General features: G+C 40.3%; 2 protein-coding genes across 7 annotated transcripts; one reads left to right on the forward strand and one right to left on the reverse strand.

Moving 5' to 3' along the window:
• vps8 (VPS8 subunit of CORVET complex) lies at nucleotides 1-24357 on the reverse strand. Of its 4 annotated transcripts, none has more exons than XM_030442294.1 (46): nucleotides 24187-24357; nucleotides 23300-23368; nucleotides 22675-22805; nucleotides 22114-22210; nucleotides 21863-21895; nucleotides 21019-21073; nucleotides 15654-15659; nucleotides 15166-15290; nucleotides 14914-15000; nucleotides 14614-14681; nucleotides 14300-14453; nucleotides 14142-14201; nucleotides 13602-13709; nucleotides 13235-13315; nucleotides 12897-12998; nucleotides 11876-11950; nucleotides 11315-11350; nucleotides 11057-11147; nucleotides 10605-10651; nucleotides 10415-10504; nucleotides 10001-10047; nucleotides 9600-9822; nucleotides 9072-9161; nucleotides 8563-8614; nucleotides 8407-8449; nucleotides 8213-8285; nucleotides 7657-7776; nucleotides 7058-7129; nucleotides 6670-6789; nucleotides 5948-6004; nucleotides 5641-5723; nucleotides 5220-5304; nucleotides 4837-4935; nucleotides 4327-4416; nucleotides 4131-4177; nucleotides 3854-3998; nucleotides 3463-3552; nucleotides 2973-3158; nucleotides 2803-2884; nucleotides 2576-2658; nucleotides 2144-2224; nucleotides 1736-1905; nucleotides 1446-1614; nucleotides 1251-1304; nucleotides 1023-1103; nucleotides 1-858 (listed from the first exon to the last, which is right to left on the reverse strand). In XM_030442294.1, exons 1-46 carry the CDS (start codon nucleotides 24256-24258, stop codon nucleotides 739-741), a joined length of 4149 nt encoding a protein of 1382 aa, XP_030298154.1. In that variant the 5' UTR covers nucleotides 24259-24357; the 3' UTR covers nucleotides 1-738. The 4 variants fall into 4 exon arrangements, with proteins under 4 accessions (XP_030298154.1, XP_030298151.1, XP_030298150.1 ...); XM_030442291.1 differs by having other exon boundaries at nucleotides 8407-8446; nucleotides 12828-12998; XM_030442290.1 differs by having other exon boundaries at nucleotides 12828-12998.
• LOC115596864 (bryoporin-like) lies at nucleotides 17289-19766 on the forward strand. 3 transcript variants are annotated; one of them, XM_030442295.1, is made up of 3 exons: nucleotides 17289-17344; nucleotides 18522-18636; nucleotides 19221-19766. In XM_030442295.1, exons 2-3 carry the CDS (start codon nucleotides 18569-18571, stop codon nucleotides 19645-19647), a joined length of 495 nt encoding a protein of 164 aa, XP_030298155.1. In that variant the 5' UTR covers nucleotides 17289-17344; nucleotides 18522-18568; the 3' UTR covers nucleotides 19648-19766. The 3 variants fall into 3 exon arrangements, with proteins under 3 accessions (XP_030298155.1, XP_030298157.1, XP_030298156.1); XM_030442297.1 differs by lacking the exon at nucleotides 17289-17344 and adding an exon at nucleotides 18301-18347; XM_030442296.1 differs by lacking the exon at nucleotides 17289-17344 and adding an exon at nucleotides 18306-18362.
• Nucleotides 24358-24690: the final 333 nt, after the last annotated feature.

Here is a 24690-nt window from a genome sequence, read left to right on the forward strand (position 1 = left end):
TTTGAGGTCACAGCTTGTTTTAATGAGAAAATAGACAAATAGAGACAGAAACTGGAGGACTTATTTCATGCATCCAGGATTAATAAATCAGCATTTATTTTTTTTCTCTTTGTGACTGCAACAAACACCCTCCTGCTTGAATCAACTCTTGGAAAACGGGGTCCTTTGGTAAAAAATGTAAAGGAACAAGCCTGCAGACGTAAACACTGAAAGAGGTGCATTCAAGGTGCATTTCATAAAAAAAAAAACATCCACAGATTTAATCTGCTGCATTTTTGTCAATTACAAGTTGACAAAATCATGATATTATCAAGCTATTAGTGTCTCATATTGATGTGCAGAAATAAGAGAGGCGTAAGTATCTTATGTCTTTTTACTGCTTGTACACAAACATTCAGTATTAATACACGTTTCAACTTTCTTTGCAGTAACGTCAGGATCCACCTTTGACTTCCCGGAACCAACATGCAAACCAAAGCTAGATGGTTCAGTCAGCTGTCGTACAAAGGATGAAATCAAAGCTACACTCTGTAGAATTGCTTGTGACTCAATGTGATCAATATTAAAACACTTTGTTTTAACATAAGTATTTTAAAAGAAGTGTTACGATATCAAAAGCAGCAAAAAAACATCAATCCACATTGATCTTGATTAGTCAGGGGAAGCAGAAAATCAGATAAAGCTGAACGTCTTCAATCAATGCCACCGACGTTTAGAAGATTAATGGACATTTATCCTTCACTCTTCAAACAGAGGTGGAGGAGAGAGTTTGAGTTGGAAATTCTCTGATCCTGGTTGGGCGGTAATTAGAAGTCCTGTCTTCTCATTGCTGTGAGACAGTTCTGAAAGGATGGATAGCTGAAAAAATTAGAAAATGTTTAGTTCTTGTGGCAACAGTGCATTATTTGTGTTTTCACTGACAAAAGAAAACGAATAGTAAGTATGTTTTTGGCTGTTTGTGTGTAATCAAGTAACGTAAATGAGGAAGCTCTCCAGCTGCTACAGAGAGACAGCGTCATTACCCTGGATGGTCCTCGGTATAAACAGCGTAGCTGATCCCAGGACTGTTCCTGGTGAAGGTCCAATGTTGCCTCAACAAACACCTGGATCACGACCAAGAACCAGATAAAATGTAGTCAAAACAGAAATATTCAGAGCAGAACCAAAGATAGCAAGCCACCCCAGCTGTCTTCACTGTGGTGTCATATGTAAATGTAAACACAGCTTTCTGGGATCTGATAAAATCTTACCTTCTTTCTGTCAGCCTCTGCTCCTGCTTCATGATGCACTGACGTAACACGAGTCTGACACAGAGAGAAAGACAGTGAGGGCTGTGTCAGGATGGTAAGCAACTGTTACTGTGTCCTTTTTTGTTCATACATGTCGGAGTGTAAAAGAGCTGGAGAAGGGTGAATATAGATCAGAGCGTGTGGTGAGTTACACACCTGTGCCAGGGACGTGCTGCGGCCTCTTTTTTGTTCAGAAGAAGTCCCGCCTCTTCCTCCTTTGCTGGACGAACACTTGTAGCAGCTCCACCGCTGTTGCAACTCTGGGGCAACACCCCACCCACAGTCCTTCTGCTGCAGACACTGGACGTGATACAGATGGCCACAGCTGACGAGGGACAGACATAAACACGTTAGAACCTGTAAAGATGTCAGGTATTTGTCCTGAAATGTTCAGTGCAGGAGGTACAGTTAAGTACACTGCTTCCTATGTTCACCCTGTGTGTTACCTGAACACAATTATCTCCTCAGCAGAGTCCTGCCTCCTCTTGTACTGCTGCAGACAAATGTTACAGTAGTCCTGTCGTGGGTGGAGTCCCCTTGTGACCGCAGCGCGCAGGTGAGCCAGGGACCAGTGGAGGTCATGGTTCAGCAGACTGGTGGTTGTCTCAAGTAAAGTCTAAAACAGAAACAACTTTATTATTATTAAAGACCAATCTGTTATTCTATCACATCAATTATAAATGCACTTCTTTACTGCATATGTGAATATATTTGTAAATTACCAAAAAAAAACAATCAATGATACAATGATAACATGAGGATTTGTCTATTTACAGATCATGCCAAAAACTCAAACCTCATCAGATAGCTAAAGGGGCCACAAAACACAGACCCACGACCGCATGATGCTTTACCTGTTCGTAGGTAAATGTGTCCAGCATACCCAGAATGAGACCTTGAATCTCTGCCAGCTTCCCTTTCCCATAGACCGGGTCCTGACAGACACAAGGGCCGTGTCACATGTCATGAATACGCAACGCACAGTGCAAATGGTAATATCATAGCGTACTTACTTGAACACATCAAAGAAATTCTGTCTAACATTAATAGTCATATAATACACACAAACACACACAGAACTAAAACAGGATTTAATGTCTTTTTCAAATGTTTTTCATTTACTTTAAAAAAGTTGTTGTACTCTTTGTAGAGAAACCACTCTAACCAACAGGAATTTAAGCAGACACAAGCAGCAGTTCTTAGTAAAGCAGATCCATGACATTGACTATGTATTATTAAGAGGAACAACTTCTTCAGAAACACTGCAGAAAATCACAAATACACACCTGTAGTATTTGTTGGATGATGGCAGGAAGAGAAATGAAGCTGCTCATACAGTTGAGAACTTTCATCGTCAGCTCCTTTAGCACTGAGAAACATGACATCAACTTCATTATCAGCACCGTCACCACTGTCGTGTCACTGTCAGGGGCTTGTTGTACTGTTTTAGGTGGTGCAACGTAAATTTGGCATCATTCTGTGTAGTCATACAAACAATTGTATGTTTGTTTACCCTCAAATGTGTGTTTGGCACCAAGTCCTTTCCCTTGTCTTTGAGAATTCATCATGGTCTCCAGAAGTGGAAACCAAAGGACCTGTGAGGGGAAAAAAAGCCATGAATAAGCAGGCAGAGAGCCCCCCGGACCTTCCCACACACAAACACACACACACACCCACCACTACCTCTCTCTGTTGCTGGTTGAGGTTCGGAGAGCTTCGATGACACAAGTCAATGATGTCATTCAGTGAATCCTTCACTCCTGTCAGTGTGGATTCGCCGCCAGTCTTCTCCTCATCGTCATGTCTTTCATCTTCTTCAACTCCTCCGTCACTCTCAGCCGCGAGGACACTCAGTTTCTCCTTCAGTGTCTTCAGAGAGATTATAAAAACATGTTTGTGACAATGATGGCCACATAACACAGCAACTGTACAGAACATTTATTCCGACTGTATTTAGGTACAGTTTGTTGTAATAATACTGAGTATTTTTATATGAATTTATATTTCTACACCTCAACTAAAAGTGATGCCCGAATGCACACCGGTATGAGTGGATATCAATTTAACCCATATGTCAGTCGGGTTGCATTCATGTGCAAGAGAGGTAAATATTAATAATTAGCTAATTAATTGATCTAAATAAACGATTATTCCTTGGGTGTTTAGTAGTTACCTCTAACAAGACATCAAACGCTCCTTGAATATCTCCCTTCTTCTCCAGTAGATAAGCTGTAGCCTCATTGTGGTGATACTTCTGTGTTATCTAGACAGAAAGACATGGAAACAGAATAAGCACGTAGTCTCAGGTAAGCTGTTCTGAAAATAAGGGTTGTTAGTCTTCGATACGGTGAACGACGTACGACATTTCAACGTAACATATTTCTAACCTTGTCAATGTCTTGGATATATTTCTATTCATTTGGCAACTCATTTGATTAATTAAAGATTGAGTTTTCATGGTGACCCCAAACTTTTGAGAGGTAACGTATCCTTGTCACATGGAAAACATTTCCTTGTATACACAAACACATGAAATGCACATGTCGGAGTGTAGTAGATAGTACTTGTATGGCCTCCTTCAGTCTGTAGTGCTGGGAGGTCTGGAGGAACCTCAGCAGGTTCTGGGGGGCGAAGCGGCACAGTAAGTCCAACAGGAGCTCATGGAGGTCATGTTCAAGTAGGAGCATGGTCCCCGGATGATGAACTTCGCTGTATAATAAAGCAGATGCGAGTTAAAGAAGTGAGAAATGGGAGTGAATGAACAGGGAGGACAGGAGGCAAATGTGTAAGATGTTGGAATGAGTTAGCAGAATTATTTTTTGAACAGGATGCACATCGTACCGTGGCTCTAGGAGACAGCTGAGAAACTTGTAGAGCAGCTCGTCATCCTAGAGAGAAAGGGTAAATTGAGAAAATTCAGTAGGTGACATTAAACAGTCCAACCATACTGTTTTGTTGTGTTTAGTGCAGCCAAAATAGTGTAATATTACCAGATGAAGAAGATATATCATGACATCATTATTTGTTTTGACCTTACCTGAAACTCAGAGATGATTTGCTGCACCTCTTCGGTGAAGTGAAACACCACTAAGTCAGCTAACTTACTGGGGTCAAGATTCACCAGCTCCTGTGAAAATATGTGGTTTGGTTTGTATGCAAACGCAATATAGCAGACAGCAGGCATATTGTTAACCAGAGAATGTCTCCCTTCATGAGTCCTTGCATTTGTCACACCCGATACACTGCATGAGTTTGTTCAGTCATCTTGTGACCAAACAGCCCAAGACGGTCAAGACCAGTCAAGACGGTAAGCCTGCGTTATGCTACACAGCTACGTGAATGAATCACTATAATTAAAGAGGAACCAAACCCCACTTTTTCTGCATTTTTGGAATTTCCAGAGACGAGGCACTTAAACCAAACCTCTGGGGCTAAGTTACTCTTTAAATGCAAAAAGACAAACAACACATTATGAATGCAATGGGGGTAAAGGTGTGTAAATCCCTTCCACCTACACAGTGTGAATGTCATTCTGTTATGTACTGACCTGCATGTTTTGCAGTACTTTCTCCTTGACTGTTTGTTTCTCCTCCGGGCTATAGCCAGGCATGGACAACAGATTGTGGATGTAGCTGAAGATCTCCCCCTGACACAAATACACACACACAGGCACACATAAGACTCAAGTATTTACAGGCGTCTTCTATGTTCTTCAACACTCAAAAGTAAAGAAACACCAGCCACACAGCCAGGCTGCCTGTAACAGCTGAGATAGAACAAAATTACACCAGCTGTCTAGCTCTGCCTGCATATGTAACCCTTTGACAAAAATTCACACATAAATCAACATACACAAAAAAGCACAGATACAAAAGTAACATATATCGACCAAATACATGTTTACATGGATAAATCAAAAACATATGTTACCTTTCTGAGAGGGTCTCTCAGGTAGCAGTCAATTATCTTGTCATGCAGATGTTTCTTCTCATAGAGAAATTCACAGATTTGGTAGCTGGAGGGCAAGAGGGAGACAAACACATGTAACTGAGGCCACAATATGTAATGATAATAATGATAGTAACTCCTAACTTACAATAAATAAGTTGCTATAATAACTGAATTATATTGCCATATCTGGTGTTTTCAGATAGTTAACCACATTTTCAAAATGTCTGAATGGCATGAGAAACCAGTGAAAAGCAGCACTGTGAGACTGTCATCAGTGTTTTGGATTTAAAGCTTTACCAATCAATATTTTATACCAACTGTGGATCAATGATCATATGTGTTATGTGAAAGGTGGGACTCGTAGGGACAGAACCTAGGGAATAATCACTTGGCTACTTACAACTTGGCCTTTTCCGCCAAAGCCAACAGCCTTTCTTCATTAAACTGGACCACACCACCGACATGCAGCAGCTCCAACAGAACCTTCACACCAGTCGCAATAAAGACCAGATATATATACGTTTAAAACGTGTAACAATACGTATGAAAAGTCAAATTGCTCAATGTGGAAAAATGTTCCCTGTGACTGTCACTATCATTGAGAATTATTTCTCATGCATTAATATAAAACAGGATTGTGTATCTTATTTTTAAATATTTGGTATAGGACTTTATTAGTAGATCATTTTTTCATTTTTTAGCCGAACCTGCTGCCTCTCAGTGTGTCGGGAGTCATCGTCTGGACAACACAGGAACTCCAGAACCTGAAAAGACAATCGGACCAAAGATTAATGGAGGGGGGTGTCAGGTTGGTATTTCTAAGAAATACTGCCACATGGGATGTGCCGATGTGACAAAATAACGGATGAGGGGGTAGTGAAGGAGACCACACATACATTTTTGACAATGAGAAACAATTTGACAATATGTCTGTGACTGTGTTAGTATACAAACCTATACCACATATTCTCACAGTAAGTATTCTTTACAGTGAGGACAGGTGGTCTTCCTGTGAAACCACATTCCAGGACACCAGCTAGCCTTCATTGTTTGTGAGAGACGTTATGAATAGGAAATGACTTCCCCAGAAGGAAGAGCGGCTGTCATGTCAAGGTTGAGTTTCTAGTGGTGTGCAGACAACAGGGCCTTGTTCGACAGTGATGTGTAAAAGCAGCTGTGCCTTCTGTCTACAAGCTGTAATCCTAACATACCATCAGCCTCTCTGCTTCTTAGAGAAACTGCCTGGCACCATACGTGTTGTCTCTCTACCACAAAAACTGTTCTTTCTGCTTTTGCTTGCAATAACATGTACATGAAAAGTGAGAGAGATTTATTTCAGTGACATTTGCACAGTCATTCAAACCTTGCACCTTTACCTATCAGGATAACATAATCCTTTATTACTTGAAGTCTTCTGGGGATAAATTACCTGATCAAAGAGCTTCCTGTTCACAAAAAGCGTGTTGTCTGGTTTGGCCAACTGGCGAGCCAAAAAGGTGAAGAGCCCACCCACCTGGGAAGGCGTAAAGTCTGGGTTGTCAACCATCACCTAGGTAACCAGAGAGGTATATTAATCATCAAAGAAAAGATATAAAAAGACAGGGAAAATAAAAACTGTACAAATACATTTATTTTTTTCTTTTTCAAACTTACAAAATTTTGCTTTAAATTTACTTGACATTTCATGGAAACATGGCTAGTGTCCGTTTCAATAAAGGGAAAGATTACTAAGCCTCTCTTTATGCTCCATGCTACCGTCACTGTCAAAAAGTATGCGGGACAAACACAACACATGGAAGTTTTCCTTAATTTATCACCTGAAGTAAGATGTCCACTATCCTCTGCTGGTACTCAAGAGCCTGCTTGTCATTCTTGAAGTCCTCAAATGTCTAGAATGAAAACCAAATGTTAAATTACAGAAAAAACTAAAATCTATGGAAGTAACTCTCTTTCATTTTCTGCCGCTGCTGAGGCAATTTATGGCCCCTAAGCTGCAAAACACAAATGTACACAAACTATGTCCGTCTGCCCTTTGGTGCAGAACAGGCAGAGTACTGTGGGTCATTAGAGCTTCTTTGTGGAAAACTGCTGCCTGCTACAGCCTTAAACAAGACTATGACAGCAGTGGGAGTGAACTTTAACAATAAAATCGTGGGCAGGGCAGCTAAACAATGAGCTACAAATCACTATAAGGCTCCATGTAGCTGAGGGGAGCTGCAGACGAGGTGGATAATTATGTGTACTTGAAGTTCGAACGATTCCTTTGTCACATAGTTTTTCAATTTTTCATTTGACATATTGTTATGACAAAGAAAATGAAAATAGCTGTTCAGTTAAAAGTCAGCATATTGCTGTGTCTTTCATCACACTTATCACACATTTACCAGCATGTTAAAATGATATGAAGAGATCTCACCATGGCAAGGACATTGAGGAACTCCCGCGTATCGAAGTGGAGGAGAGTACGAATATATGGAAAAACCTCCTCCTCATCTGACGAGTCGGCTGAATGGAGACGGATAAGAAACTCATACACCTGAGACACACACACACACACACACACACACACACACACGAAAACACTGCATTAGCACACAAACATACTGCATAAAGGCTTCCTTATTTCTTCAGATGACATCACAGTGGTATTATCCCTAATCAGCTTCTAACTTCTCAGCTAAACACATTCAACTAGCAGTACTTTTCAGGCTCAACAACAAAGTAAAATCCTAATAATAGCTTTGTTTTTTTTAATCATCAAAAGCGTTGCCTGACAGGTCATCCCAGTAATTTACCTGGAGCTGTGTGTGAAAGAGGCTGAAGGCAACATGAGACTGTAACTACATATCACTTAATGACAACAAGCTGATCCAATCTTACACTTGTAAAAAGTACAATTATACGGTTTTAGAATTTGTAAAAATAAATTGCATTGTTACGTTTATAGAGTATAACATACGGTATCTACATACCTGGTTCTTTACTTGAACCACAAGGTCTTCAGGTATGTCTCCCAGTGGATAAGCCCTTCCAGCAAGACAGCAGCTAAAGAAAACGCACACATGCACACATGGTTGGTAACAGCTACTTCAAACCCCCAAATTTTTTGTAATAAGGTATGTCAGCTGCACCAACTCATGGACTGTGGTCATCTGTGTGAATTCACCTTATGTACACCAGAAGTTTGTTTCCCATTACCACCTCCTCTTCTGTCCAAGAAGAAAAGGATGGAGTTAATGACTCAAATATTCTTTTCCAACTTGAAACTTGAAATTGAAGTATTTGGTGCAATGAACTTTAGGTTTCTTGTTTCCAGCCATACCTGTTAGACTTCTCCCCTCCCTAATTGGTGAACCAATCACAGCAAAGAGTTTCTACAATATAAATGTGAGAGACAACATAGAGGGTCAACTTATTAATTATTTCTCAGGGTCTAAATGTTGATAGAGAAATGTTTGCAGACTGATGCCAAAGTGTTCTGCTTTCTGCTGGACAGGTAAGAGTAACATTAAATATTACAATGGATCGCAATATATATTACCCCGTGCTGCTAACGGAACAAACCTACACAGTGTGCAATGTTTATTTGCAGTACATTAGTATCACTGAAAAGAAATATTGCCACTTATAACATATTATATTATATAAGCAAATGTTAGCACACCGTAGCCTCAGTGTGTGGGTGAGTTGGACATTAAACTTGATCAGATTTTTCCTCTTCTCTCTATCTCTAAATGTCTTCCCCAAAACTTTATAGAGTACCTTTAACTTGAACTGGAATGAAAGTTATAATATTGATTAAAGCACATCATTTTGTAAGAAAGGACTTACCTCCATAGGTGTGATGTAGTCATTCATTCCACTGTTGAAAACGTAGATCATGGCATCATAGAGCTGGTTGTCCCAACACACTTGAACCACCTTCAAAAACACAAACACCCACACAAATACATAAAAAAAAGTATTTATTACTATGGGTTGGAATTTGTATGATCAGTTGCTGAATAGCAACAGATGGGAGCTCCACAATTAAAATAAACTTGTCAATGTGTGCTAATTAGTTAATGTTTAATCAATCTGTTCTTTTAACACCTGATGTAACCTATTCTGACTCTGGATTGAACATAGATCAAGTCAGTGGTTGACAAAGTTGTCTTGTGGAAAAATGTCCAACCTGTGTCATCTATTATTAATGATTTATAGATAATCATTTATAGGGCAGCCAACCATCAACTGAAGAGACTGCTTGACAGTTGCATCCGTTTTGGCAAATTATTCCAGTTCCACTGTTGACCGCTGTGAGCAGCATAGTTTACTTACCATACAGTCCTTTCTGTACACAGTCACACAGTCACTCACCTGTTGTATGTCCAGACTAGTGATATCCAGGTGGACAATGCATCTCTCAAGGCTGTCCATCATACCATTGCTTTGGTAATGGGCCAGAAGGTCCCTCATGATTGGTGTGGTAAGGTGACCAAGGCGGTCGGCAACAATGTACGACTCCAGTGACTCCAGAAAGACACCCTTAGCAACTGTGTTCTCCACGAGCCGAGAATACAGCTGGTTGAATAGCAGGTCACTGGAGACACACAAACACAACACATATTTAATTTTTGTAGATTAGTGATAATTCAATTAATACTTCTGTGACAGTAAAAGCGGTTTCTAGAACTTTAACCTGATAGGCAGACATTTTGAATTGTTGAAGCAGGAAAATGTGCTGGTTGTGCGTATCTATGAAATGAATATAAACTTACGGCCTCTGTAGCAACAGGCAGTAATCAACCAGGACTGGAACCACATCCTAAACACACCGCAGAGAGACAGAGAGAGAAAGAATTTCAAACAAACAATTTCTTGACACCATGTCAGAGTTTTCCTTTCCATTCCTATCATCATCTGCCATCAGGGAGTGCTGTTGCCATGAGGGGGTGTACTTGGGTTGGTATGTGTAAGGAGACATCCAAATGACTGTTAGGACTCAAGGATTCCCACTAGTACATTACATTGAGAAAACATGATTAAAGCTGTTTGTTTCACCAGTTAGTCCTTTTAATTGTCAGCCTGACTGTGTATTCTCTATTTTGAAAAGGTCCAGTGTCAGCCATCAGGGTGCTGACTCTGTGGCAGACAGGACACTAAGGTGTGGTCTTTAAGGCATGTTAACTTACGTGAAAGTGTTGCTCCATCACTTGGATCTTGCCTTGTTCAGGACACTTCTTCAAAGCATGCTCTGTAAACTGGAAAATTATCTCTACCATCTGGAGACACAAAGAGTGGTACAAGTTCAAATATGTCCAGAGAGTACACTGTCCAGGGTAGATAGATTTAATATAGCGAGCAGTGGTTTTCTGTTCGTACCTTGTCAGCTACCACTCCTTTCCTTTTCACTGGATCTCCAAAAAGGCCTGGCATAAACACGTTACACATTATTCTTGTAACTTTCATCTGTCACACAATCCATCTTTGTATTCATACTATTCTATTAACAGCATGCTGACTCACATTTGAGTCTGCACCCACCAATGTTGTTCCACAAATGTATCTACTGAAATGTATATGTACTTTAATTTGTAGACTAAAGGTGTTCTTTAATTTAATAATTCTATCATAACATTATGTTGTCGCTGGACATCAGAAGACAGCATAATTCACAGAAAATGTAGGTTTTATGCTACAACAAATTTAACCATGCAAATAATGGTTGGATAAGGCCAAATGCATACATTTGTTTAACATTTGGATAACACATTAACAAATGTGTTTTTGCCTGTTTTACACGCTGCAGGGTGTGTTATATAATTTATACCCACCAACCACAGCCTTAGCAGTTCCCTCATGGAAGGACCAGGCCAGAGAGAGAGCCTCGACAAAATGCTCCTGCTTCAGCAGGCAGTCTATACGCTGGACACAGACAGAGACGGGGAAGGACACAGGTCAGGTGCAAAGCAAGCAGTTGTTGGGCAACTAATGACTAAAATCTTATATCACAGTAATAGATGTTTCAGTGCATCACCATTACTGCTAATAAAGTAGATTATACATGATACACAGTATGTTTTTGTACATACCTCTCTCCAGTTCCGTAGAGCCATAATATGAGCTGACTGCAAAACAAGAGAGTAACACACTGTTAAAGATTGAGGAAGCCCAACCACAGTCACTTAACTTTCACAGAGAATCTCAGCATGTGGGCTTCTCTGGAGAAGAGAAGAGTAATACCATGTTCAGCAAACCAGTTACTAGTAGTTTTGTCACTGCGGGCAGATGCCAAGTCCAGCTAGAACAGGAAATCAGTATTTCCATAACATATGGAGATCGTGATTTCACAAAATTTGGTGAACATCGTTACATCCCTACTGGAGACACTGAGGAAAAATTGGTCATGGTTGAGACATCAGATTGGTGTCTTCCTACTTGGTACCACATAGGAAAACATCAACATCAAGGGTTTTTGGTGTTGTATCAGCTTTTCCTAACATTAGTCAGCACAATCTTTCAAAGTGGTCGCCAGCAATTACTACTGACCAATGTGCAGAGAGAGACAACTCCACAAACAGAGATTGGAGCTCACAGCTGTTGAGCACACACAGACAACAAAACAGAACAAATGCACACAAACAACAGCGTACCTTGGTGCCCAAATAGACAATCTGTCCTCCGTAGCTCGAGACTGACTGGTAGCAGGCCTTTTCTCCCACTAAAGCCTGGGAGACAGACATACAATTAGGCACACGGTTAAAATGTATTGATTTAAAGTGCATCAGCATCAGCAGAGTGATTGCAGCCAACCTACACATGGGAGAGTGCAGCTCTAAGAAAATTCCAAACCTGTCGGTAGACACAGATTTTATGCATGCAAGTCTGGTTGCAGTGTTTGGAAAGTGTGACCGCATATGTGAAGCAAACTGGCTACAGCCTTTCATGGCTTCAAAAGGCAGATGTGCAACCTCACATGATGCCACTTCTGGATATCTTGATTTAGCCCTGAGTGAAATTAATGTATTCATGTGTAATGCCCTCTGTAGACAATCTCCATCTGTGGGGCATTTGGTTATGTTGAGGAGGGCTAGACTCCACCATAGCAGGTCAGTAACCCCCCTTAATTTTCAACTGGCTCTACATTCCTACAGCCCCAAAAGTCTCTGATATCAGAGGAACCTGCACTATAATCTAAGAACCCAGACAACAGATTAAGTATTGCAGTCATAGTAAATAAAGACCACCCAAATACTATCCCGAAACAGTGTGCAGGTATTTATCAAATCAGTGTCCCCTGCCTCTACAGAAGCTTGTGTGATTTGGGCTCCCAAATGTTAAATACTTGTGCAGTAAGATGTGTATAAGACATTGATTATGGTACACGACTTAATTTCCATGTAGATGACAAGCAATAGCTGTCCTATGAGTCTGCTCTATACAGAGCTGCATATAGAGCTGTCCTCTCAGCTCTGTATGCAAATAACTACTCACTTTCTGAACGTTAGCTGTGTATTTATGATCAATAACCACTTTAAAGTTTTGACCTCTGACCCAGAAACTATGACCTGTGATCCTATCCCCCCCCATCAGCTAATCCCTCACCAGAGCCTGGGAGACATTCCCTCCAGTGGCCAGCGATTTGAAATGTCGGCTGTTATAGACCAGTTGCACCTGCTCCAAGTCCAGAGTCTCCAAAATCTCCTGACTGGGCCGGTCCACCACCTGCAGCTTTTCATGGCTGTCTACCAGGAGCAGGGTCCGACTGTTTATCCACTGTAAAGACAGGAGGAGAAGCAGTCAAGCAATTTACACTACAGCAAATGACAACATTTGTCTTTATTTACACATAAGCCATAGCGATAGATAGAGTAGGGTATATATTTAGGTCTACACGACATGACTGTGTAAGGGTAAAAGGAGAGGGTCTGATATAACATAATATACAGTTTATATTAAATATCACAGGGCTTGTTGGTGTCACAGTGGTGGGACGTAAATTAGTTACTTACACTCAGGCTAATGATGTCACAGCTGAGGTGGAGTTGTCTTTGTTTAATGACATGAATGGTCCCCGTCTCCTCCTTCTTTACCTGAATCAAAAGTGCAGTGGACAAGAGAACATTCAAAAAACTGTTGCAGCCATTACTAATCTCAGAATACACTCCTGAAGCAGTTTAGCACCTGTGTTATGACTTTGTAATTCACGTAATTAAATAAAATTCTTCTGAGGTCAAGTACTAGAATCAAGGTTACATCAAAAGTTACTTTGATCACCAATGGAAGCAGAAGAAATATAATTTACATCGATATGTTGTTTATCATACTATCTGAAAACAATATTTAAGTGCAGAAAATAAAATAAAATAAAGCAGATACCAGGAGGAAGTGTACTGTGTCTCCTTTGGAAAAAGCCAGGACCGGGTTTACAGTCTTCTGTACTGGAACAAACTGCCAGGCCAGCTGAGGAACACTGGATGGATCAGACTGGTGAAAGAAAAGGCAACACATCACATCAGCAGTCAGTTAGGCTGGAATAAATAAGGCAGGAAACTCTGCTTCCACGAGACACTTCTGTGATTGTGCAGTTGACTTTCCAGCCTTCAACAGCCACCACATCCGGGGAAAAAAACACTCAATTGCAGCATATAAATGCATACTAAGTACTGATGTGGCCAGTTTCCCCTAGCAGAGTCTGATTGATGCAGATTTTCCCTGTGCCTGCCACTGTTGTATCACCTCAGGTAGCCTGTGTCTCAAAAAGCTGCATTTGAACACACCCCAAAAACTACGGCCAACTAGCTTGCACATTGGGTGAGATAAACACTTTGATTTACAAACTGTATTAGTCATTGTGTCAATATATCTGGGACAATATACACTCATTAACAAGATGAACATGGAAACAGAAATACACACCTTGCTGTAGGGGAAAGTCATCCAGACTTTGAGCGAGGGCTTTAGTCCAATGACCAGAATCTGGTTAAAGAAAACCAAAAGACAGAAACATCATAAACCAACACAATGGTAGGTAGATGAAGTATGTAGTATGGACTGAGCGTTGTGTGTTTGTATACCTTAGTGAGAGAGGCCATTGCCAGCAGTGAGTAGTGTGTGATGGGATGGTCTCTGAAGTCTTGAGGAGCATGTAGAGGTTCGATAGAGCAGACCTCCCCTTTAGAACCACTGAAGAGACACCGGGAGTCACAGGACCGCATCCCCATCACCCTCCTGGAAACATACAGAGACAATTCTATCTCAAATCTAAGAAAAATTAAATGGATAAAGTTTGACTAAAATGTATACACGTTTTCGTCAAAAAAGGTAAGACTTAAACTACATCAACATTACCTTCATCAACTTTATCTTTAATTTTAGCGGAGTCATTTACCTGAAAGCCAGCTCAAAAACTGATCCTCCACTGTCATTGCACACTGCAAGAGTTGGGTCATCTGTGAACTAGAGAAACAAGCACAGGGAGATAATAACTAGGGACACAAATCAGATGGACAGTATGAAAGATCCAATCCAGGCAACAACTAAACCACTCTCTGAGTGTGTGTTAACTTGTTTTATTGTTTCCAAGATGTTTCTTTGATAATGGTTGTGTGTGCGAAATACTTTTTTAGTCAGACGGGCCACTATATTCATGCTCCACAACGTGTGCATGTGCGTGTGTGTGTGTGTGTACCTTCACATGCAGTATAGCCGTCCCTGGAGGGTGGGCGTCATTGATAGTTCTTAGAAGCTTCCCATTGGCTAGATCCCACATTGTGATCTAATCATGCAGACAGACAAACGGATGGAGAGAGAAAGACAAGGTTCAATACAAGATGTAAAGATGGATTATGATATACAAATGCACAAAGTATGAGTTTATGAGTTTTAATCAACACCCTGTCAAAACGCCTGTGAATGTCTATATGTGTGTCTGAGTATATACCTGTCCTTTGGCGAAGCCGCACAGAAGTCGTGAGCAATCATGGTTGATGCTGAGGGCAGAGACAGCGCCAAACTCTGCCCCGGTTGCCTTTGAGCCGAGACAGAGCCGCAGAGCCTGGTTGGTGTCTGTAGATGAAGATGGAGAGGACGTTAAGCTGGTGAAGCACACTCATACATGAGCTTAAAAAAAGTATGGCTGGTCAAATAATTTTTTTTAAAAATGACAAACTCAAGGTTTTCAAGTCCAAGTTAAAGGTAAAAAAATATTTGATAAACGAAATCGAACACTGCTTCAATGCCAAAAGACAACACGCTGACACCAAATGAAGCGCTGGGGATGCAGTAAAAAAACTGCTCATTGCAAATCAAACACATCATGCACCAAAGTAGCTCGGCCAAACCAAAATGGACATGAGCGGTGATGTCTCTGAGCAGTCAGGCTGAACGGAAAATGAACATGAGTGACCCTTCTGACAGGGATGTTCATACCTTTTCCTGTGTGGGCATCATTATGTCAGCAATATAAAGAGACATGGGTCAGGCCTGCTGAAACCTCAGTCCTAATCACACCCCAGTCAAAACCCAAACAACAATCTCAGTATTAACTGATTCGATTTGTGAAGACCAGCAGCTTTTTGCATATTTTGACATTGCAATATTTCTGAAATAACATTATACATGCAATAAACATTTTATGTCTAGGGTTTTCTTTTGAAATGACTCATACTTTCTTCTGGGGAACTTCAGCTTCACCTCAACTAGATCCAGACTTCTTCCCACTTCTGTAACTCCAGTTCAACAACATTCATCACGTTGAGCTGCCGTAACAAGAGTCTACAAATGATACCTGTCTTACCACACAATCACTATAGTCAGCAAATCAGGTCTACCTGTAAAAACAGACGAGTGAGTAGATGGGTCTCTGTGTAAGGTACGCTGTACTTGTCCCTGACAACTTCTTTAGTCTCGTTTCACCACTTTTTAGCAACTGCTGTTTTTAAGACACGCAAGCGATTTATAAAGAAATTACTGGACATTTAATGATGTATTTTATGTCACAGAACAAAATGTGTAAATACCTTAAGCCTGTGGTAATTGCAGATCTTAGTTCAGTATGTATTACCCATAAAAAACATTCAAAAAACCCATCCACTTTGAGACGAGGGAACCAGAAGTGCAAAGATGCTAACCAATTTCTGTGTTGTCAGACTCCACAGCTACATACTGCTACAGCACTCTATTAAGTGTCTAGTATAGTTTGAGACATTATAATGGTTCAGTGCCTGAATTAAAACAGAGAATGTACCAGAGCTCTAAACCAGCAGCCTTTCTGGGTGTGGACATGTACGATTCTTTACAACAGTGGTAATGTTTAATTGTTGCGTGTTATCGGTGTGACATACTAAAAACATAAATGACAAATGGAGGGATAACTTCAATTTGCCCTTGATGAACTGATTACTTTTTTATTAGACAAATCCTTTAAGCTGTAATATGCACACAGCTGAGTTCAGTTCACTGATGTAATATGAGACCGACGACCACAAGGATCAAATCACCCTTATCATTTTGACGTAGTGAGAGAACACACAGCAATGTTTGTGTTTCTGCATACAATAATGATAATGAATTTTTTGAGCAGCGCTTGTGTGATCACAATATCACTGTATGCAAAGCCCTGAACTGAAAAGTCGATATTTTGGTGACTGTCTTGATTCTTGCCTTCCAGGTGGACAGAGTTTCACCAATACTAAGGTTCATACTGCAGCAATTACATTTTATCGTCAGTGAATTAATATGTGTTTCTATTTTTTGTGGAGTTACTCTGTGAACACAGTGGACCAGTGAATCTCTGTCCTCTTGAGACCCCCCCTAGATAAATAACAGATACTATCAAAATGTTTAGAAATTAAAAAAAGGTCCATACAATAGCATGCATTGATGTAATAAGCCTGATTGAATCCTGCGTGGTGATAATGTGTTGGCCAGGTCCCGGAACAGAGAACGGAGCTGATACTCAACTGAAGATAAGGAGGGAGTTGGCTGGTGCCTAAAGGCCTTGATTACCAAAGTCAATAAAATCCAGTGTGTGAGCAGCTCATGTGCAGAGTGACTCGAGCATCACATCCTGCCTCAGACTTGCACCAACTCAACTCTTCAACTCTGCAAATCCCAAAAAGGTAAGGACTCCTATATTCACATAATGTATGTCTCTACAACTGTAGACAGTAGTGATTGTAGCTCATTTTTACTGGCCTGTGCTGATGTTGCTAATATTGAGATTTATTTCCATATGTTTCATTCCTTTTAGTCTGTCAGTCATATGAAAACATACAAATAGAAATACAAGGCAGCTGATGTAGATACTACACAATTAAATAAAGAACAGCAAAACAAAACTACCAATTGTTCTAATTACCAAACCTAAGTGATGTGACAGTGATGAATAAGTGTTGCAGCCTTACCTTGGACTTAAGTTCATTGGGATCCATTAATTACTAGCAGCAGATCGTAGGACCAAAATATGTAATATGTTGGACATGAATGAAATTGCGAGGATAAAGTCTTTAATAAAGAATCACATTTGGGGACCATTATCTTTTCCTGAAAACAGAGAGAAACCAAAACTTTTTAAGAGGCGCTCGACAATTTACATGATATTATCATCACATGTCTATTAAAATTTTCCATTATTTAATTTTTTGACTATTACAGTTATTGTCAATACTGGTTACCTGCGACACCCCTACAGCCAGTTAATGTACCTGAAGTAATAGAGATCTGACCTTTGCAAATAGTTAATATTACGATGGGCGTAATTAGTTAGTGATGAAGAAATGTATGTTTGGTTTACTACATAGACATTTTTCCATTTCATTTAGTCAGCTCACCAACTCAGAGATCACCTTTCCAGTGTGCTGGAATACTTTAATAAACTCATACCGCTAAAGCAAACCTCTCAACATTAGCCATTAATAATTAGACAAATCAGTGCCAGGGCCCTTGTGTGGTGTATGCTGACTCACTGCCATGGCACACCTTGATAAGCGAGACACAGCCAACACTACTTGGTCTTAGCTCCATCTGTAATTTTCCAGCTATCAGTGAGGGGGTTGGAGGGAACCTGACGGCCACGGATAGATTAATCCACGAGAACATCGATTTCTTGTCACCATTCATTTCGTAATATCAGTTAATGTAACTTACATCTTTGTATTTTGTCTCTGAATTCACAACGTGATGTTTTTTTTCGACTGAAAGCCATCAGTCACTTCAGTAGAGGAGACTGAGTTTTACAAACTGTTGCATTGCGACATGGATGCTGATATTACTAACATGGTGCTGTCTTGTCTCTAGTTCAAAGCCAGCCTCTTCCCCTTGCGGCCACTCGACAACTCATCACAATGGTTCATCGCAGCTGCTACGTCGAGATAAACAACAACTCAGGGTGCTACACTCTCGCCAATCCAAGGTGAGGTGTTGCTTATTTTACTTGTCTTGTATTTTTTAACAGTATTTTTAACAGTTTAACTTTTTTGGCTGCAAGGTTTATGTTTGTGCTTATGCATAAAAACTTGATTTTTGAACTATGCTTATTTACCCTCCTATTCAAACTGCACACTTGTAGGGGAATGCTGGTGGCCTAGATGTATGGCTTCACAATTTTTCAAGTCAAAATAGGCAAACCTGTCTGGTCTGAGTCTAGTGTAGTGTAGTGTCTGAGTGTAGTAGAGCCTGCTTGTTCTGCACAGAGCCCTTACCCCAACCTTATCTAACACCTCTGGGATTAAATGGATCGCTGACTACAAGTGCCTAAAGAACTAAGGAATATCTTATAGTTTTGGACATGCAGTGTTTTTTGTAATGGGTACATAACATTACTGTAGATTCATCATGCAGTTGAGACAAAAGACTGTTTTGACACCTTTTGGGTGCATTCACATGCCTGTGAGAAGACAATAAAACCCACTTGTATATGTAAAATCAATAGTGCTATTTTGAAAAATGTATAATTTCTCCAAGAACCCATCTGATATGTTCTGTCTTGGTTTTCAGGGTGTTCACTGAGAGTGGCTGCTGTGAAGTGCCTCTGGCGCCCATGGTGGGTCCCTGCTCTAATGGCAGCGCAATGTTCAAGAAGCACACCGGCGCTGCTACCGGCTCCGTCGGTGTCATCACCTACGACCTCTTCAACCCTGACCTGAACGACTACAGCCACGTCATGGCTGTCATGTTCTCCGTGCCCTACGACCGAAACCTTTACTCCAACTGGTTTGCTGTGGGGATCTTTGACAGAGGAATCGACTGCGACTACAATCTGTATGATATTATGTATAATGGAGATGAAAACAATTTTGTAAGAGCGAAGGCTGATGGCTCCTGCATTTCTTATGAGGGAGACTATATCATTGCCAGTGCCTCTATGTCAGACTCAGGTGAAGCAGTCCTGAGGGTGGATGTCAATGATACTGGCATGTATTAACATCGTCCTGTTGTCATGTCAGTCATGTGAGATCATCACAGTCATTTTAATAAAATGTTTAAATATGTGTGAAACACAGTCAATTGAAGAAGTTGGTCTCCAGCAGAAGTGGTGTTCATTATTCCATACACTTCAAATATGAGTGCACAACTGTACACTAAATATTGGTTATTTTCATAAGTTGCTGCCTGATTACAAATATGAAACAAGTTGGAGACGTGATTTTCCATTAAATCACGTCTCCTTTGAATTTGTCCATGTATAGGCAAAATGAACCTTGTAGGAACTATATTTAGAACGCGCTCAAATCAGCACGATTGATGATGGGAAGACATTTTAATCAAAAAGAAAGATCTTCATGACTGATTTTATATACCAAAACAAATGAAATGTACATTTAGGGCATTTAGCAGACACTTTTGTCCTGAGCAACTTACAGTAATTCATTTATATACTGATGGTGGTGGCTGCCATGGAAGGTGCTGACCAGCACATCAGGAGCATTTTGTGGTTCAGTATCTTGCCCAAGGACACTTCCACATGCAGACCAGGGGAGCCAAACCAGCAACCTTCCGATAACAAGATGCTGGCTCGATCACTGAGCCACAGCCACCACCGGACACCGAGATAAACTGCTGTCTTCCTTTTCATGACTGAATAAACTAAATGAACAAATGGTCCAATAGTATACGTTATATTTTTGAATTATAACTATTGATGCATTAACATGTTTGATAAGGATGAACTCATTTTAATGACTTTATGTGCTGCTGGGTGGCTTAACCTTTAGTAATATAACCTTGCTACAACTTTAGATTATTCATATATAATATAAATGAACTAAGTAAAGTAACCAGTAGGCCTGATGCTAACTAAACTGCTAACAAAAGCTTTAAAATAAACGTAGTGGAATAAAAGTGTAATATTTGCCTCTGAGATTTACTGGAGTAGAAGAAAAAGTTTTAGGTATAAAGGGTATATATCCTGTCAATGTTTCCTTTGAGGGAAGCTCCATCTCATGGCGACACCCTGTAACTGTACGAATGAGCGCTTTTTCACTGGAATGCAACTTTCTTTTTGCACAAACCCCCTCCAATTGCCAAATGTAAACAGGGCCATTGTGATCTTCGTATGTGGTATATGCATTTATCGTTGAGGTACCAGAACATATGAATAAAAATATCTTTAATACAATCTGTAGCAGCCCATGTAAACTGGTTTTATTACTCATAACCACACTACATAGACTTATCTACACTCATTGTGTTGTATTGCATTGTAAAACAAAAAAGAAAGCAAGATATTCAAGATCTGAAAATATCATTTAAAGCAGCGTGCGTGTAAAAAGAGGATAATGAGGTTTAGACTCACCAAAGACCAGGGCCAGACCATGAGACGTTCCCACAGCAATCACACCCGACATTGTCTGAACACAACAAAATATATACAGCTTAGAATTGATTAGAGGAAGCCACGGAAAATGGAAGAAGGGCAAAACAGACACCACAAAAACAATATCAAACTTTAGTTTGCCTCCATCAGGTCCCTTACAATCAAAGACCTGTATCATAGACCCACCTGTGGGAGTAGAAATTGTTCTAAAGTTTGACCATTTTGTTCAGTTGCTGTATTTTTATTGGGCTGCGTTTTTCCCAAAAAATGATCACCTCTCACATATGTGTACACCTTCACCTGACTACTTGTCTCCTACATCTTCCTCATGGTCTAAACACTGGAGTACAGAGTTGTGTTTAAATGCTTAGACAATTTAGTGTACAGCACACTCTACCTGCCTATAATCATTTTATCTTATGTGCACCTTAGGCATATTGTTAGGGAAAACCTCCCACATTTTGAGGCCACTTGTGAGAAACATACTATTTTGGAATTGCTTTGTCCCTCACCAGAGAGTAAGAAACCAACACCAAGTTTGTAAATTACTTCTCTAAGGATTCTGCACCTGCAAGTTGTATTAGGAAGGCCTGGGAAATGGAAATCAATGCTAAGTTGCCTGATAAAATCAGGACTGCGCTTTCCTGTATTCACAACTTTTGATAAACAGTGGTCACAGGCTAATGTATATACTTATTTAGTCTCTAATATATATAGTCACTATTGAAATGATTAAATTCATAAAAATGCATCATGAGAGCATACATGGTCAGCCATTAAATGTCAGGAGTAAAATTTTCCTGTATAATTAAGTAATACTCACTATTGCAGTTGGTAGTCCAGCATCAACTTTGTCCTGAGGGGGAAGATACGGATGTTTTTATTGTGCTTAAATACAATCTTAAATAAATGAGTCTGCTGGAAACAAATGTACAATTCTGAAGATTTCTGACACCTAAATGACCTAGATAAAATTAATTAGGAACAAAGCCTGCAGGAACACAAGGTTACAATTGATGGTGTGTGTGTGTGTATGTGTGTGTGTGTGTGTGTGTGTGTGTGTGACAGTCTTACAGCAGCGGAGACGATCTGTGCAGAGATGCCCTTCAGCAGGCTGTGTCGAAGAACAGACCCATGAACTGTCGGATTCAGATCCACCGTCCTCCTCTTTCTTCATGTCCGCACACAGACACACAAACACAGGTACACGTGTACACAGAACACACATACAAAAAAAACCAATTCCAATTTTATTACCTTGTTCATGCTGCGACAAGAAGGTATGCGTCAACAGTAAGTTATAGTGAGTGTTTGTGTGGTTTGTTTGGCTCCTGGTCACTTCTTCTCGGGGATGTAGGGTAAGGATGTGCATTTGTATCTGTTGATGCATGTGCTGCTTTGGTTACTGCAAGCAGCATGTGTGAGCAGTCCTCGACTTTCTGTCCAGAAAACTACCCAAACGTAAATGAGGTGTTGAGAAATTATGTAGGATGAAGAAAACATTTTAGAGTTTAGGCAGTAATGTATACAAACTGTTTTGCTATATGTAATTTAATATCATCAGCATAACAGTCTCAGAATAGAACTCTGACTGTGTGTGCATGTGTGTGTGTGTGTGTGTATGTGTATTCATGCCGTTTGAGGTGTACTGGGTCTCCACTGTCAGAGCTGGCCAAAGAGGAAGTGTCGCAGGAGTGAGCATCCATGTTATCAGTGTTGAGCACACAGGTGTCCTCCAACACAAACGGTTCCTCCTCATCCTCCAGCTGCAGGCACAAAAGACAACAAAACAAACACAAATCTGATAAAGGCTACTCTTCATCTGTAGTGGATTTGTATGACGTTACCATTAACTCAAAGCAAGTACTTCAGGAAATCCACCGATGTGTCTCAGTGTTGTAAATATTCATCCTAAGCTGATGTTCAAATGTTGTAGACATACTCTTTTCAATAACAAGAATACAGTCTGTCTCATGGATAGCCTGAACTTTGTCCCACATAAGGTTAAAAGTTAATGTATTCATTATTTCATAATAGCAGGGTTGCAAAACAAAATTGAGTTTGAGTCACTTCATGCTGCATTACAGAGAAACAAAACAAACTGTTTTATAGTGTGAAGTGTGACGGATGACTTGAGGAGTCTCCATGGAGCAGCTTCTCTGATCAACTGATTCAAATGATTTCCAAAAAGTTCTTGTCTTACTGTCGACAGTGTATAAATCAAAATAGTGTAGCAGTCAAAGAGTCGCATGTACTTCACCTCATTGAGGATGCTCTCCAGTGTGGGAGGTGTGTCCACTTGGGGAATGTCAAACTCCTTATCGTCGATCTGAGAACAAAAACAGAGATGGTTAGAAAACTGCGATTGTTTCTCTGTCTGACTGCCAGCATGTCCTTCATGTGTTTTACCCCACGGAAACCACTTTGCAACAACAGAAGTGACCAGCCATCCAGTTCACACACACTCTGCTATTTGAGGTAGTTGGTGAGCTTCCCTGAGCAGAGCTGTGAAGCTGAGATAAAGATAAGCCTGAGTTATTATTATTATATTGGTAAAGGAAAAACATGTTTTGGCAGACCTTTAACAGGCACAAAAACGCCACATAACACAATAAATTAAAGGCAAACCCCCCAAAAGCATAATATGACCTAATTAAGGGCTTGAGGATTGCTTATTGACAACAAGAGGTGACTGCACCTGAACGCACCACGGACGACGAGTGGCACCACAATCCTTACCCTCACACTCCATTGTCTGAGAATTGGTTGAAGATTATAACACATCATTACAGTAAGTTGTTGTCTGAGACATAGCTGGTGCTAACATTCATTCTTTGAATAATGTTAAAAGTCTCGCTGAACGGTTAACGTCTATTCGATCACGTGATTACGTCCAGCCTTCGGGACAGTGTGATGGACTGCTGTGAGAACAACTGTCACAAAACGCAGCCTTATAACAGTGACATAAATAGTGTCATCTGACATTGTCTAAAAAGCTTCAAAAAATCTCAATATTATGACAAAACAGACCCAGCAGCCTTCCTGACAGTGGCTAGCTTCACACTTCTTATAGTATGTCAACAACAGACTGCATCTTCCCTGTTATCTGTCGCCATGACATTAGAGTAAGTATATTAAGTGTCTCACCGCGTCCACCTCCATCAGGTTGAGCTGGGAGGAAGCAGACACCAAGCTGCGGGCGTCCGGAGAGTCCGTCATGTCTGGGTTTAAACGGACTGAGGGCTCCGAAGGACTCTCCTACAACCTAGCTTCTCCACAGGATCTCCTATGTTTCTTTTTTCACAAGCCGGAAGCACATTAAGCACAACTTCCGGTTGAGTTTTTTTTCTTTTCAGAATAAAAGTTCCTAAATGTACACAAAACTCAAAAATGCTTAAAAACATACTGTCATTTTCACCAAATACAGTACAAATGTAAAATGTAATGTGTTTAGAAAAAAAACGGGAAAATGTCATATCCATGTTAATCAAAATACCCCTGACTGAGCGTAACAGAGGCAAAAACTCTATTATAGTTCTTTATTTCCTTATGAACACTAACTGTGCATACAAAATAGTCAGAGACAAGTGCTTGGGTGTAAAAACAGCCTATTCAAACAGCAAAATACTAAAACATCATAAACTTGCATAA

Source organism: Sparus aurata, chromosome 15, assembly GCF_900880675.1.
Source record: "Sparus aurata chromosome 15, fSpaAur1.1, whole genome shotgun sequence".
NCBI lineage: Eukaryota > Metazoa > Chordata > Actinopteri > Spariformes > Sparidae > Sparus > Sparus aurata.